Genomic DNA, 16,548 nt, shown 5'->3' with positions numbered 1-16,548 from the left:
TGTTTTCAAAGACATTTTCATGAACCCATGGCATGCAAGTATTTAATGATTACAATTATCCTATTTTCACATAGAAGCTTTATGAACTTAGATTTTCATGAATTAAGAATTCTTTAAGATAAAGTATCAATCAATTTAAGATAAAGTGACTCTCAAATTATGTTATGTTATCATGATTTTTAAGGAACTACTCTTATGACTATCATATTTTTTTATGAATGATTCAGTATTTTCAAATTCTTACTATTTCCTATGATTAAGCATATTTTCCTGGGAGTTTACTTAGCACCTTAACTCAGACGTATGGTCCTTGGCAGTTGAGTCAATAATTTTTTTTACGAAACCTCATTACTAAAAATTATAAATTAATATAAAATTAAAATTAATATAATAAATATATTACATTAGAAAATAATTATGATTATTAGTGACTTAATTAATGATCTTATGTGATTAATAATATGTCAATTACGAATGTTATATAATATAAATAATATTAAAATAATCAAAAAGTGAAACATAGTGATAAATAGTAGTCCTTCAAATTTAGAGAACTAATATTCAGTTCTGTATAAATAAAGAATAGAGGGTTTTTGAGCGTGTACTTAGAGATTCTATTATCTATTTTAGAAATTCCTAGTAATTCCTTATGTAATCGCTTACTATTTTTGAATATAAAAAAAACTGATAAAAATAACTGGAAATATTATGTGATTTAATAGTATTATAAATCTTAGTTGGTATTCCAAATATCCGATTCAAGTAAATAAAGAGATGGTTGAATAACATTTTTTTGTTCAATATTTTTTTCATAGGGCAAGACAATACGAATATTCTATCATGGTCCATGAATACTCTCCCAAATATAAAATATAAACAATAATATAGAAATGGATCGGAGGCTACTCTTGAATGACGCACCCCTACAGTGCATTATTTAGATTTAATCGGAATTTTACAGAATCTAAATATCAAATGAAAAAGGACCAAAGAAAATAGAGATGATCGGAAATGATTTGAGGGTGCTTAATAACTAGCTATACTTTCACACTTGAGTCTTGGTCAATGGAATTCAGCCGACAAAATTAGTCACAAAAATGCAAGGAATAAAGGGGAAACAGAAAGGGGCAATAATTAATCAATTACCACTAGTTTAAGCTTTCCGGCCACTGAACTTAACACTTATACATCGAATGTCGTAATTATTTATTTATATGGTTTAATTTAATTTACTTTCGCTTGCTCTTCAGTCTTCACTGTCTCTCTTCGATCCCAAAAAAATGGCGAATTTTTCCCATCAAATGCGACTTTCCTCTACTCTTCTGAGGCGTTTACAGCAAAGAGTTGCTGCTGCTGCTGTGAATTCAACTTGTTCAAGAAATTTTACTACAACGGAAGGTCATCGTCCCACCATTGTACATAAGCGTAGTCATGATATTCTTCACGATCCATGGTTCAACAAGGTAATAAAGAGATAAACTTTTTTTTTTCAATTTTCATGTTTTCTTGAACGTGAATTTGCCAGATCCTTGTTTACTTTTGAATTTTTTAGCTGTACCACTTGCATTGTTATTCTAATTATTTGGTTTGTAAAATGAATTGTTCAAAGATCAGTAGAAATATTCTTTCCTTTGGTTAGTTAATTTTTTTTTATGTCGACTAATTCTACGAGATATGTGCCACCTCTCACCAACAACATGCACAAGGTAACTGTCCACTGAGGTTGAGGTTAGGACCGATGGAAAGAATTACCTAGCATTTCTTTTAGCTAGTTGAATTCTTTTTGTTGTTATTGTGGGAATCTTAATAGTTCAGTTGCCAACTTTTACCAAACTTTCACCTTGTCGGTGAAGGGTCCATTCTCCTCCCCCATTTCACCTCCCTCTACCCCCAATTTTAAAAAAGAAAGATTTTTTTTTGTTATTGGAAATTTGGAATCTCTTTTGGTTAGCAAGTTTATTTTTGTTATTGAAGTCTCATGATCGGAAGATTGTTATTCTTCATTTTATGATGGGGCAGTTTGTGTGCACTTAAACTAATCTATGGGGCAACTTGCTTTAACATAGAAACACATGCACTGAGCAATTTTGCCCACCAAGGTTGGACTGAGCACATACTGAGTGTTGTAGTTGGGACTCAAATTAGGACTTCCAGGTTGTTTACTCCTATGCCTCAACCACTCAGTCATCCTCTAGGACACTTGCAAATTGTTAATTCTACTTGTGCACTACAGAGTGGAATTACTCCATGCACTAAGTTTCTGGTGAATGTAAATTTAGGAACGTAAGGTCCACTTTGGGTTAATTATGAGCAAATTAAATCCTGAAATCAATATGAAAATGATGAAGCAAGAACCAATAGTTAGATAATTCCTGCTACCCCTTTCCACTGGTATTTGTTTTTTGCAATCCATGCAAACCCTCAACAAATAAATAATAGATTAAAGGAGGCCAATGAATTCACGTCAGGGAAGGGATCAGTGGTAGTAGCTTACTGACTTTCAACTATTGAACTGAAAGTACTAGTACACTATTTCAACAAGGTATAAAATTTAGCTATCTGTATTTGTTGAGATTGATATCCAATTCTCAAGTAGTAGTCCATATTGTGAAAACTTCCGTGTTTTTGTCTTCAGTACCAACAAAATGCATTCCTGGTTTTGTACTTTTTGATTAAATGTATGTGACAAAATGGACCTTTTGTTTAACTCAATCCCAAAAGCTAGCTCTTGAGGGTGGATTGTTGAAGACTATGTAAGGAGACCACAACCCATTGCCCTAACCAATGTGAGACTTAACTCCCATCCTCCCCCTTCCCCTGCACGCCCAGGACCGGACAACTGAAGTGTGGATGACATAACACGGGGGTCCAACATTGAATTACACAGCAACATGAATCCATGAGTCTATCTCTAATACCATATTTATTGTTTGGGCAGCCATAATGTCCTGAAATTCTTTGTAATGTCGTAAAGTTTGCTCAACTCTTTGGGCGGTTTTGTAATGCTCCTTACCGTAACGCACACCTTAAGTAAGCATGGATGTCATACGATTAATTAGAAAACAAGCCATAGAGACTGCATCGACCCTGAACTATTTAGGAACCTTTGTTTGTTTGCGTACACTCTACCCTCCCCAAACCCCACTTTGTGGGATTTCACTGGGTATGTTGTTGTTGTTTGGAGTGGAAGTGTAGGAGTTGTCTCATGCAAAGGCTATATTTATGGTCAACAATTCCATTTTGAGAGGGCGTATCAACATGAGATGATTGGTGGAGAATCACGTGTTGTCTCATGTCAAACTTAAATGATTCCGACTTATACTCTCACTCCTTAGTATGTGCACCATAGTATTAATTTGTCATTTAGCTTCAACACAAAAGGCACAAAATTGGGAATATACTTAAGATAATTTTTCTTTATAAAGTGAATCCAAGTCATTCGATAAAAATCATACACAAAGGTAAGAAAATATTTCAACCCAATTTGGGACACAACATGACATGGTCCTAGTAAATCAGAATGAACTAACTCAAAACAGACTCTCTTCATTCATTAACTCTAGGACCTATCGAGCTATGGTGATATTTTGCACACTGACACAAGTCACACTCCAATGAAGATATATTATGAAACAATAGGGCAAAGCTTCTTAAAAGTATGCAGATAAGGATGTTCCATCTGACTATCTGCTTCAAATAGATACATGACTCTAGAGCATGCAACATATCGAGACAACCAATCATCAAGGATGTTCTAATAATTTGTTTCGTCATACAACAACATACCCAATGTAATCCCACAAGTGGGGTCTGGGGTAATTGCTTCACCATAAGATCCTAAATAGACAATAATTCGAAAAGATTGAGATACATTAGTTTAGATCTTATGTTATAGTCTACTCAAAAAGATTAAAATAAAAGCGAGTTCTGGTAATATCATACCTTTTTGAAGTAGTGTACTATTTTTTTTCTTGTTCAGTTTCAAAAAAAAAAAAGTTTTGGTGCACTACTTCAAAAAGGTATGAAATTTAGCTGTCTGTATTTGATGAGCGTGATATCCAATCCTCAAGTAATAGTCCATATTGTGAAAACATCTGTGTTTTTGTCTTCAGCACCACCAAAATGTGTTCCTAGTTTCGTAGTTTTTGATTGAAGTATGTGAAGAAATAGGCCTTGTGCCTAACAAATGCTGAAAGCTAGTTCTTGAAGGGTTGATTGTTGAAGACAATATAGGAGACCACAATCCATTCCCCTAAAGAAGAAAGGAAAGAGATTACTGTTTAACTTGACCCAGTGTAGCTAGCAAAAGTATAGCTCTGAAGAAAAGCTTTAAAACACCTTTTCTTTCCAGTGAATAGTATTTGACAAGGAGACAGCCTTAGGCCCTTCATCAGTTTGTTTCATTTTAAACAATTCATCTTCGTTTTAAGTGCTTAAATTGGAGTATTAACTGGCACAAAATATGTATAGAAATGTGGATAATGCAGCCTATCCTGATCACTCGTGCTGGTAAGCATAATGCGATAAAGCATTTTCTTGCATTAAACTATTTCATATTGTGAACTTCATGTGAACAATGGAAAAGACTGAAGTCAAGATTCACAATAATATGTATGAATTTTAGGGGACAGCATTCTCATTTACAGAACGTGATCGTCTTCACATTCGTGGCCTACTGCCTCCAAACGTGATGTCTTTTGAACAACAAATTGCACGGTTCAGTAAGTCTCTATCCACAATTTTATTGCAATCAAATTTGGGTAATCTTCAAAGTCAAAATCTATGACACTTTAGCATCTGATTGTTGTAATGAATAGATCTCCCCTGCATACTTTTAGTATTCATTTTTTTGAGTTTTAGAAGAAATTTGTAGTGTTCTTCACCAGTTGGATATTTTCAGGATCATGTGGATTTTAACAGTGGATATTTCCGTCTTTTTTAATATGTCTTGGTAATTTCTAGCTTTTATTAGTGGCATATACTTCCCCCCCTTCTCAAGTCCAGGTAATGGAGCCACTTACAGATTTTTTTCAAAATTTGAATTGTTAAAGCTCACCAATCCTTTTCCCGAAATTTGAATCCTTATAGCAACAGATTCAGAGTTTTAATCATGTAGGCATTTCACCCCAAGAAGTGTTTATTTTTTTTTTTTTTTTTTGAGTTCAATTACTTACATTGCCAACTTTGAACTTTTTTCTGCATGTAACAGTGGCTGACTTGAAGAGGCTTGAAGTACAAGCTAGAGATGGTCCATCTGACCCATATGTTTTGGCCAAGTGGCGCATACTTAATCGCTTGCACGATAGAAATGAGACTTTGTACTACAAGGTGAGTAATTGAACCTGTCTTTTAACAGCACTACATTGTCTTGTGATGCTCTATGATAACACTAAGGAGTCTTTTGTTGGAGGGATTAGGAAAAATAATTCCAATATAAAATTCTGCATAGAATTTACAATTTGGTTGGAGGAATTTTGAAAGTAATCCACTCATATTTAATGCAGTCTTTGGTTGGTCATAGAAAAAATAATTCCCGCATAACTAATGCGACACTTGATTGGCGGTATTACATGATAAACACATTAAGTTGTGCGTTAATCTATGTATTATTTTATGTGCGAATATGAAATAAAAGTACATGTATCAGCAATACGGAGATAAAAGTATTTTAAGACAAAAGTACCTTTAAAATAAGTAATCCCTATATAACAGTTCATGTATTATTTGTTTTTTTAAACAAATTTCATGGGATACGGTTCGTGTATTATTTTTCACCACATAACAACCTTTGTAATTATTATTCACCTTATAATAATTCCTTCATTATTATTTCCTGCATAAACAATCCCTACATAATACCCGCATGTCTATATGTGAACTAAACGACCCCTAAAGTGCTTCAGTTTGCATATCTAAGCCGGACATGTCTCTTGCACTGGGACAATGCCCACATTCTTTTCAGTAGCTACCATTGCAGTGCATAGCAAACCTCGCCTCCTAAGGAAAAAGAAAGCAGCAAGCTACAATCTATTTGTGGCATATTTGCCCTTATCCTGGAATTGGCTGTTGCTGAAGAAATACAAAATACTTGCTCGTTAGGAATTTCTTGTGTTTCAGCTCCCATGTGCCCCTTTTAAGAACTGTCATCCTGATGTTTTATAATCCCTAAGTGCCTGATACCAAGCCGGAACATTTCCCATTATATATATTTTTTGAGAATAGAACATTTCCCATTATATAAGCTATCAAAGATCTTTGGTTTTGTTCAGATATGGCCTTTAATGGGGTTATGTCGGATGTGTCTCTGTCTCTGTTGTAGAGAAGCCTTTATTTTTTGTCTCTATCTCTCTTTACACATATATAAGGTATTGCTAACATACTATTTGAAGGTAGTAGGTTAGCAATGTCCCCATTTTTTGTTTACCTAAAATACCCTCACTATCTCATTTAAAATGGGACTTTTCTGTCCTTTCATTAGAAAAATCGAAACCGAATACACCTCCTTCTCTCTCCCCCCCCCCCCCCCCCCCCTTTTTTTTTTCCTCTTTCCCTTGCGAGTTCCACTGATACTCCAAAGTCTGGCAAGCTCTGGTGTTTGGATTTCAAGTTTTTTTATGCTCATAATACAACTCATAGAAATAGTAATTAAAAGCAACATTAAAGTTGTCTCTATAGAAAAAAGTTGAGAAAATAATAGGATGGGTAAATGAGTTTGCTTTTGAGTGGGAAATGAATCTCTTAGGAATTGAAAATAATGGAAGACAAGAGAGGTGGTTCCAAGTTTCTTGGGTCTATTATCCAGGGAGATGCAGGGATAGATGAGGATGTCACTCATCGTATTGGGGCAGGGTGGATGAAATGAAGGCTCGCATCCGGAGTATAGTGTGATAAGAAGGTGTCACCTAAACTTAAAGGCAAGTACTACAGATTGGTTGTTACACTAGCTTAAAGGCAAGTTAATAAGAATGATGCTTGAAGTATCTAAAAAATGTAGTTTGATCTATGGGTAAACTAACAATGTTTAGTCATTTTATTACATGGAACACACAAATAATACCATATTATTTTGAATTCATGAAGTAGATAACAAAGTAATGCTTGTTCAGTCTTTAAACGTTTTCATTATTTATCTTGTGGAGAATATAATATATAAACTGACTCTTGGGAAGATAACCATAAAGAAGCCCTCCCCCCCCTCCAAACACACACGAAGCGTGCTAGCCTTATCAAAGGCAAAAGCAAAAAATGCGTTGAGGTATGTTGGGGCTTTAAGCACAAATTGTAGGCTTTAGTGAAGAAAGACAAAATTGAAAATAAATGAATTAATATGCGATTCAAGAATAATAACTATAAACCCAGACAACAATCATATGCACAAAGAAACTGGACAAATTATAACTAAGTGAAACTGTTATTCTTTTGTGCTCCCTAGAAGACAAAGCCAAGGATGATGAGAGGCACACCATGGTTCATATACTAAAGCATTTCCTAAATGAGATAAAGTGCTCAGCTTGTCACACATAGTTTCAGTGTTAAGCCTTTCAAATGAGCCTTTGACAACACTATTGCGTGCAAACAAAGGAATGGACAAACAATACAAAGTTGTGCTTCTTTAGAGCTTTATATTTTTTGTATAAGTTTGCCATATTCCTTTTTCTATGGGTCTCGTATTGCATACTCTAATCTTTGAAGACTTGAAAATAACAAATAGGAAGAAATCACTTGAAAGTTGAAACAAATAAATGAGCACAAAGTTATAGTTATTCGAAGTTGTGAGTATTTTATTATCATGTTTGTTAATATTCTTCTTCTTTGGACATCACATACACCTGTGTTCCTGTTTGTAAGGGGAAAGTCTTGAGTTTGACTCTAAACACAGCAACATTTAGTTAATTTATATTTGTTTGTTATAAAAGTTGCATATGAGGAACTATGGATGAGATTTTTACCTGATCGTGGCAGGTTCTTATGGAAAATATTGAGGAATATGCACCCATAGTGTATACTCCTACGGTTGGTCTTGTTTGCCAGAAGTACAGTGGATTGTTCAGACGTCCGAGGGGTATGTACTTCAGTGCTGAAGATCGTGGGGAAATGATGTCAATGGTTTACAATTGGCCGGCTGATCAGGTTTGTGTATATGTGAACTCCACTAATCTATATGTCAAGCTTCCTTGTTACTCTGGGAAGACATTTGAATATTTCGGTCTTTCCTACTAAGTTGACGTGAACTGCTCTTAGTTACCTTGTACAGATCATTTGTACTTCAATATCTTCCCCCGATACATACAGATGCATATTGTTTGAATTTTTGCTTATAAAAGGGCTGAAAAGAAATCTGTAAAATAATCACGCTGGTGCTCTGCAATTAGTCAGCAGTTCAGTCGATTTTTAAATGGACAGAACATGTCAAATTGATTAGATCATAAAGCCATGCAATACATTAATTTGCTTTTGCATAATATCAGGTAAACATTATATGTCAAATAGAATGTTTTTCATCAAAACAGCCTACCGCCAACACAAATGGAGAAAAATGAAGATCTTGTGGCACCTATCATGAAAAATGAACAAATATATACTCTCTCTGCAATACTATCAATTGACTTATCCTTTACAGCCCCAGCCACCCCTCAAAAAAGGAAAAAAAAAGATTAAAAAGAGAAGAAATTCACTAGAGTCGTAATTGGTCTTGTGAGATAGTTAACTATCTTGTTCACTAGCATTAATAATTCTACTGCTTCTCCATTATGTTAGTGCTTAACTGCTCCTTTTTTTCTTTTTCTTCTGATAGTTATTTTATATATGAACACTCAACAATGAAAGTGCATTTCATAGATGGAGTTGCAATGTAGGTCGACATGATTGTTGTAACTGATGGAAGTAGAATATTGGGTCTTGGAGATCTTGGAGTTCAGGGAATTGGTATTGCAATTGGGAAGCTGGATCTGTATGTAGCTGCTGCTGGGATCAACCCTCAAAGAGTATAATCTTGCTCCATGTTGCCATTTCATATTGCTTGATGAATAAGGTTGCTTTCATGTAGTAAGCACTAAAGCAAATAAATCTTGCTCCATGTTGCCATTTGATATTGCTTGATGAATAAGGTTGTTTTCATGCAGTAAGCATTAAAACAAATAAAACGACATGGGAAAAAGGGGAAAAAAACTTACAGGAAGAGATGGAAAGAGAAAATAGATAAAGTATTAGTATGTCAAGAGATTTTCTTTCTCTTTATTTGAGAAATTTGATTTGTTAAAAAGGGTTGATACAATTGTCAGTGACTCCTGAAGCATTTATAACTTTGCTTGCTTTAGGAAATGGACAAAAACAAAGAGATACCATGTCAAGCGCTTTATAACTTTTTACCATGGTTCTTTTATTCTTTTAAATTAAGGTATTATGTCATATCTAGTGAATAGTTGTAGTCTTTTATGGGTTTCTTTTTTTTTTTAAGAAAGATAAAGTTGTATTCCTCAGCATTAAGGATATGCTGGAGACCTCCAAAAATTGGTTCCCAACAAGAGAAAACAAAAAGGCTAATAGATTACAAAGTGCCTATAAAATCCAAAATTTGTGCAGCTTCTTCTATCCCTTCTTCTTTACATCAAAAATAAAAAGTAGTCAAGCAGTTCCATTTGACTTTCTCTATTGAATTAGCCTTGTTTTTAAAGCATCTGCTATTTCTTTCTTTCCAAATAGACCACCAAATGCATGATGGTATTATACTCCACCACTTTTTCTTAGACTTTCTCCCCCCTCTACTCCAACAACTAAGTAGATTTTCTGTATGCTCAGGCATAATCCATTCTGTATGTGTTAGTCCCAGAAAAAGGTTCCACAATTGTGTTGTCACTCTGCAATGGAGGAATAGGTGGTTGTTGGTTTCCTCAGTCTCATTATAGAGAGAGCCCCAAGAGGAAATATGGAAACCTCTCCTTTTCAATTTCTCATGTGTGGAGCATGCTCTTCTGGCAACCAGCCAAGAGAAACACTTTATCTTGGTTGGCACCTTGTTCCTCCAAATCTGCTTCCAGGGGCCAAGCTTACAACCTGGATGCTCCCTCACCTCCTTATTATATAGCTTGTTAATAGAAAGGCTTCCATCTCTAGAGTGTTTCCATCTGATAGAATCTTATTCTTCTGATAACCCATTGAACCCATTCAGAACTTGTAATAGCTCAGCCACTCTCCTGATCTCCCAGTTATTTAAATGCCTTCTGAACACAATATTCTATCCATGAGTAGACCATACCTCAGCCACTGTTTCTTCCGGATTGGTACACAAGGAAAATAGGTCTGGAAATAAGACCATCAGTGTCTCATTTCCATTCCATTTCTCCTTCCAGAATAGGATTTTATTCCCATTTCCCACCTTGTAGACTATGTTTCTACTTAGATCAGGCCACAAGTTCCTTATTGTTCTCGAAGCTGACACCCCATAAGTGCTATTCTCTGAGCTGGAGACCCAATTTCCATTCAACCCATACTTGTTGACTATCACCTCCCTCCACAGGGCTTGTTCCTCAGTGTTGAACCTCCATAGCCATTTTGAAAGGAGGCATCTATTCTGCAACCCCAAGTTTCTGATTCCAAGTCCACCAGATTGTTTGTGTAACTGTGCAGTCTGCCATTTGACTAAATGCAAACCCTTCCCTTCTTTATTCCCTAAACACAAGAAATCTCTTCTCAGTTTGTCAAGTGTTTCTTCCACTTTGGCAGGCATAGTGAATAAAGGCATAACATAAGTAGGAAGAGAGCCCAACACTGAGTTTATTAAAGTGACTCTCCCTCCTAGAGAGATATACTGAGCTTTCCAATTGGCCAATTTTTTCTGTCTTTTCATTTATGCCATCCCAAATTTCTAGCTCCTTATGTTTGTGTCCCAATGGCATGCCCAAGTAAGTTGTGGGAAGCTGTTCTATTCTACACTCCAATATCCTTGCCAAGCTCTGAAGTTGAGGAACTTCGTTAATTGGAAAGATGCTGCTTTTCCTCCAATTTACTGATAAACCAGAGACTGCTTCAAAAACCACCAAAGTCATTCTTATAAAGGCGACCTGTTCAGCCTTGGCTTCATAGAAAATAATTGTGTCATCTGCATAAAGCAGATGACAAATCTGCATTTTCCCTCCTGAAGAGTTGCTGACCGAAGCCATTTTACGAACTGTTTTGGATAGCTACTCTCATCATACTATTATAGCCCTCCATGGCTAGGATGAAGAGGAAAGGAGAGAGTGAGTCTCCCTGCCTTAGACCCCTTTTTGATGGGAAAAAACTAGCAGGTTCTCCATTCACTAAAATGGAGAACCTAACAGTTTTTATACAATAGTCAATCCACCTCAGCCATTTCTCCCCAAAACCCATCCGCTCTAAAATCCTGATCAGGAAGCCCCAATTGACATGATCATAAGCCTTCTCTATGTCCAACTTGCACATAATTCCTGGATCATCTCCTTTGAGTCTAGTGTCCACATACTCACTTGCTATCAGTGCTGCATCAATGATCTGCCTACCTTTTATGAAGGCTATTTGGTGTTTATTCACAAGCTTACTGATCACTCTCTTTAACCTTTCTGCTAGTATCTCGGCAATGATCTTGTATATTCCACCCATCAAGCTTATAGGTCTGAAATCTCTTAGTTCCACAGTTCCCACCTTTTTGGGAATCAATGCCACATAGGTAGCATTTAGGCTCTTCTCAAACACTTGTGGTCATGGAATTGCCTCAAGGTGTTCAAGATGTCTTCCTTAAGCATTTCCCAGAAGATTTGATAAAAACTCATTGGGAAGTCATCAGGGCTTGGGGCCTTGTCACTGGCACACAACTTGAGTGTCTCAAGGACTTCATCTTCCTCAAATTGTCTTTGTAGCCACTCTTTTTCCTCCACACTGATGCTTTCACACCCTTGGAGATTAAAATTTTGCCTCCATTGTTCTGTTTCCCCGTAGAGTTTCTGATAAAAGCTTACAACTTGTTGCTTGATCATCTCTGGTTCGGAAACACACACCTTCCACTTCTAACTTCTCGATTGTATTGAGTCTTCTGTGTGATGTGGCCATTCTGTCAAAGTATTTGTTATTTTTATCACCTTGCTTGAGCCACTGTACCCTGGACCTTTGTCTCCATGCTGTTTCCTCATTCCTGAAAATTTCTGCAAACTCATTGAATAACTGAGCTTTGTGTAACTTTTCCTCCTCATTAAGTGTTCTCTGCTCCTGGATTGATTCAAGGTTAGCAATCTGATTCAGCACATCCTCCTTTCTATGTTTCCAGTTGGCTCTATTCTCCGGCTCCCATTCCTTTAATCTCACTTTGAGCATCTTTAGTTTTGTTGCCAGCCTATAAGAAGCTGTTCCATTAACAATAAAGGATGCCCACCATTCTTTAACTTTTTCTCTGAACCCTTCCACCCTCATCCACCATTGCTCAAACTTAAAAAAAGTCGTTCTGAGATTTAGCTTTCCACAATTTAGAGCTATTGGATTATGATTAGAGCCTACTCTCGGGAGCACACTTTGTCTAATTTTGTGGGAACAATTCTTCCCAATGATTGGAATAGAGGAATCTGTCAATTCTGGAGGCTGTTGTGTGGTTCTCACCCCTTTTCGAAGTATAAGATCCTCCAAATAAAGGAGGATCAAATAACTCCATCTCGTTGATCCAGTCAGTGAACTCTGTTATTGCCCCAGATAGGTAATGGCTGTCAGTTCTTTCATTTGGATATCTTGTAACATTGAAGTCACCACATACCTCCCATGGTCCATCAAAGGAGTTTCTAATTGATGCCAGCTTCCCCAACAGTTCCCTTCTTATTATTCTGTTGCAATCAGCATACACTGCACTTAAAAACCAAGTGAAATTCTGTTCGATGCGTTCTAATTTACATGTAAGTATCTGAACAGCAGTCCCTATCAGCTCCCCCTTCCAAAACCTTTTGTCTCACATCACTACAATCCCTCCACTTCTACCCACCGCATCTAAGTGGAACTCGCCCATCCATCTGTTATACCACACCTCTTTGAATAAAGCATTGTCAACTCCCTCAACTTTGTCTCTACAAAGACATAGACGTCAGCCTCTCATTTAGTTAAACTCCTAATGAGACTCCTTTTACTCCCCTATTCAGCCCCCTTACATTCCAAGAAATAATATTGATCTTCATTTAAGTCTAAGAGGTGTTGTTCTCCCTCTGCCTCTAGGTTCCCCTGTCTTTAAAGTTCATGTGAAATTCTAAGTTTCTTAGCTCCTTGGGGACACTATGCTGGTTGTTGTTCCTCTTGGTAATCTCCTCCTTTTGATCTAAGTAGCCTCTCTTTTGGTCGATCTTCATAAGTAATTCAAAGGCTATTTTATCACATCCCTTGAAAGCTGCTCCAAACCTCCTGCGTAATTCAAGAACGTTAGACTGCACCCATGTTGTGGCTCTATCTTCGATATCCTTTTTCGAGAGAGGTTCTTCCATCTGTAAGGCATAGGCTCTTCATAAATTATCATGTCTCCCTTGGACTTGATCTTCTTCATCCTTTTTGTTCAAAGTATAATCCTTACCTCTAGAAGAATTTAAGCAGACTTTGTCTCTTACCTCAGTGCGTTGCATGTCTGTATTTATCAATTCTTTGCTTCAAATTTTCCTCGCCGTTGACAGATTTGTCTCCATTCTCATCATATTCTCCAGCTTTGTTTTTGTATGAGTTTGGAGAAGTCAGAACAGAGATTTGTTCTTCTTGAGAAGATATTAGAAGGGGATCTGGGCTTATTCCTTTAGTGAAATCACACTTTGGGCTTTTAGAAGTTTGGGCATTGGGAGGTCCAAAACATTTCCCACAACCCAAAACCTTTTTAAACTCTCAGCTTCTCCTAGGTCCACCTCCTTCACATGTGAAACCACGTGCCTTGCATTATCCATGTGACTTCTGAGCACTGAAGTACTGGGAACAATTGTCTTTTCTGTATCCCCTGGATAAAAATTTGAAATTTTATCCCTAAATCTATCTACTGTCTCAGAGCCTGTTTGGATTAGCTTATAAGCTGCTTATAGGCTGTTTTCAATTTTTTTGAGTGTTTGGCTGACTAACTTAAAGTCATTCTGTGCTTAAAATAAGCCCCAAAAAATAATTGAGTTTGTTTGACTTAGAGCTCGTTTGGTAAGCCCTTTTTAGCTTATTGTGGTGTTTGCCTAATGCTAACTTTAAGCTATAAAGTTCTTAAAGTCAGCCAAAAATGAAAAGTTAGGATTCCTAATTTTTTTTTCTAAGTGCTTATAGCCATTTTCTTTGACCATGGAAATTACTTTTATATCCCTTATATTTTAACTAAATTTTCAAACTACCCTTTTTATTCTTTTAACCCTAAGATTCACATTATTTTCCTCATTTCTTCGGCATAAGCACTTTTATCCAAATGCTCAACTGCTTATTTATAAAAAGAACTTTCAGCACTTCAAAATTCTAAAAGCACTTCATACATAAAAGTTATTTTTTTAAGCCCATCCAAACTGGCTCTTAGCTTATCTAAAACAACTTATAAGCCAAAAAAATAAGTTGGGTTACCCCAACTTTTTTTAAGCTTATATTAAGCAGTTTTCAGCTTATAAGCAGCTTAAAAAAAGTTTATCCTAACAGAATCTCAATCAGATACAGACTAGGGCTTGCAATAGCTTTCCCTTTCTCTTTCATTGTACTGACTTCTGATCCCTGAGCCCATCTTCTTCCTTTTTCCTGTATCTCGCCGGAGCTTCGATTCAGATCGGAAGAGTAAAATTAAGGTCGCCATCACTGATCTCGATTCTGGAAGGGATTTTCTCTTTTGGCCCCATTACTCGAAGTCGAGCCCATCTCAGATGGTTCTTCAGTTGCGTTTCTTCCTCCGTCTCAAGCCACCCACCACATAGGTCTCCGATTTGCTTCATCACCTTATCATTCCATAGCAGTAGGAGGAGTCCTAGAATCCGAACCCAAAACCAATAATAGATGGTGTTAGCATGGAAGGCTCTAGCTTTTGGCTTCCACCATTCTAAGAGCAGAGGGTGATTTTTCCGTCTCCAGTCACCCAAGAAGAATGTGCTCTGCATCTCGTCTTGACTGGAACTCAAAAAGAAAATGGGTTCCGTTCATGTCATAGATCTGCATATTGTGAATAGCCCTTCAGGTCTGTTGAGCCCAACTTCTAACTTCAATTCTAGTGGGTATTTCGTCACAGTCGGGGAATCTGCCAACCAGACTTCTACTCAGAGGACCTCTGTCGCCTCCCAGAGACGATGCCGATGTCTGATTTCGGTCTCCACTGCACCATTTCTTTCTTTGTATTATTTCTTTGTAGCTATCCTCTCCCTTGAGTCTCAATGAACTGAGACCTCCTCTCTGTTCAACTCTTGTAGACTGGATTTTTGAGAAATGAAATTGTGTATTTTTAGGGCCAACTCTCCCAACCCCTGGTAAAATGATCACTGACCTATCATTGCCATTAACTGAAATAACAGAGATAAATCTACCAAATTTATTGAACTTTAAGCTGTAATAAATGCTGATGGAAATATCTTTGCTTTTCCAAGTCTTAAAAGACTTTCCTTTAATGCCTGAGGCTTCCCTAAATCTGTTACAAAGTCACATTAGTGGGCCCCTACTAATCTTCATTCTTCTCATGTAAAGCTTTGCACTCTCCACCCATTCGTACCAAATATCAGAAGATGATCTGGTTTTTGTCAGATCATAGGATTTCCCCCTAATCTGAAATAAATCCTGTTATCCATGGGAGAAGGGTAGAAGAAATAAGAGCTGGGAAAGAAAGAGGAGGAAAGAGTGATGGAAGGATTCCGGCAGATTAAGTCCACCGGAAAAGGGTTTCCTAAAGGTCAGAAGGACCTTTAGTTCAAAATCTTGGGATTAGTGCCTGGGAGCATTTTTTTCTTAATTTTTGCTAAATTGTAGTATGGGTTTCTTGTTGTAGAAGCTAGTTTTTAGTGGGTCAACTTATTTCTGACATTGCTGATGTGAGGCATCAGATGTCTGTAATTCCTTATGATATAGTTTCTCTTGCCATGTTTAGTTTCTCATACATACATGTTTTTTACTAAACTGTCTTTAGCATTCTTTTTAAATTTACTGATTCCATTTTCTCTTTCCAATAGGTATTGCCTGTAATGATTGATGTTGGAACTGACAACGAGAATCTCTTGAAAGACCCTTTATGTGAGTATTTATTCTTTATTACAGTTGATGTTAATTCACAGTATCGTTGTCCAATGATCAAATCAATACAAACCAACTACTACATTATGTTCTCTTTAGTTTCTGGAAGATGTCCCTGTATATGCGTCTTGTGTTTACCTGAATGAATAGGTATTTATTAACTCAGCTAGTTAATTTTAATATCTTAACTGAAGGCATGATCATACTACTCATTGAAGTGTGCAGTTAAATGGGATTTTATGCTGTGTATACCTGGCATTTGGAGTTACACTAATCCATGTATAAAAGAACTTTCAAAATTACAAGCGCGTATGAACTTTGCCTAGCAGATGCTTAACATTTGATCTAATCTACCCA

General features: G+C 36.6%; 1 protein-coding gene across 1 annotated transcript in view; it reads left to right on the top strand.

Moving 5' to 3' along the window:
- The first annotated feature begins 1,069 nt into the window (after window positions 1-1,069).
- Window positions 1,070-16,548, top strand: part of LOC129888952 (NAD-dependent malic enzyme 62 kDa isoform, mitochondrial) — a 44,741-nt gene continuing 29,262 nt past the window's right edge. The window contains exons 1-6 of the mRNA XM_055964025.1: window positions 1,070-1,463; window positions 4,625-4,721; window positions 5,210-5,328; window positions 7,963-8,130; window positions 8,856-8,984; window positions 16,131-16,191. Of these exons, the coding sequence (XP_055820000.1) occupies window positions 1,281-1,463; window positions 4,625-4,721; window positions 5,210-5,328; window positions 7,963-8,130; window positions 8,856-8,984; window positions 16,131-16,191 (757 nt within the window). The 5' untranslated portion in view covers window positions 1,070-1,280. The remainder of the gene's footprint in view (window positions 1,464-4,624; window positions 4,722-5,209; window positions 5,329-7,962; window positions 8,131-8,855; window positions 8,985-16,130; window positions 16,192-16,548) is intronic.

The sequence above is a fragment of the Solanum dulcamara genome, chromosome 5 (assembly GCF_947179165.1).
Source record: "Solanum dulcamara chromosome 5, daSolDulc1.2, whole genome shotgun sequence".
Classification (NCBI taxonomy): Eukaryota; Viridiplantae; Streptophyta; class Magnoliopsida; order Solanales; family Solanaceae; genus Solanum; species Solanum dulcamara.
This window is presented reverse-complemented; position numbering and strand designations above follow the sequence as displayed.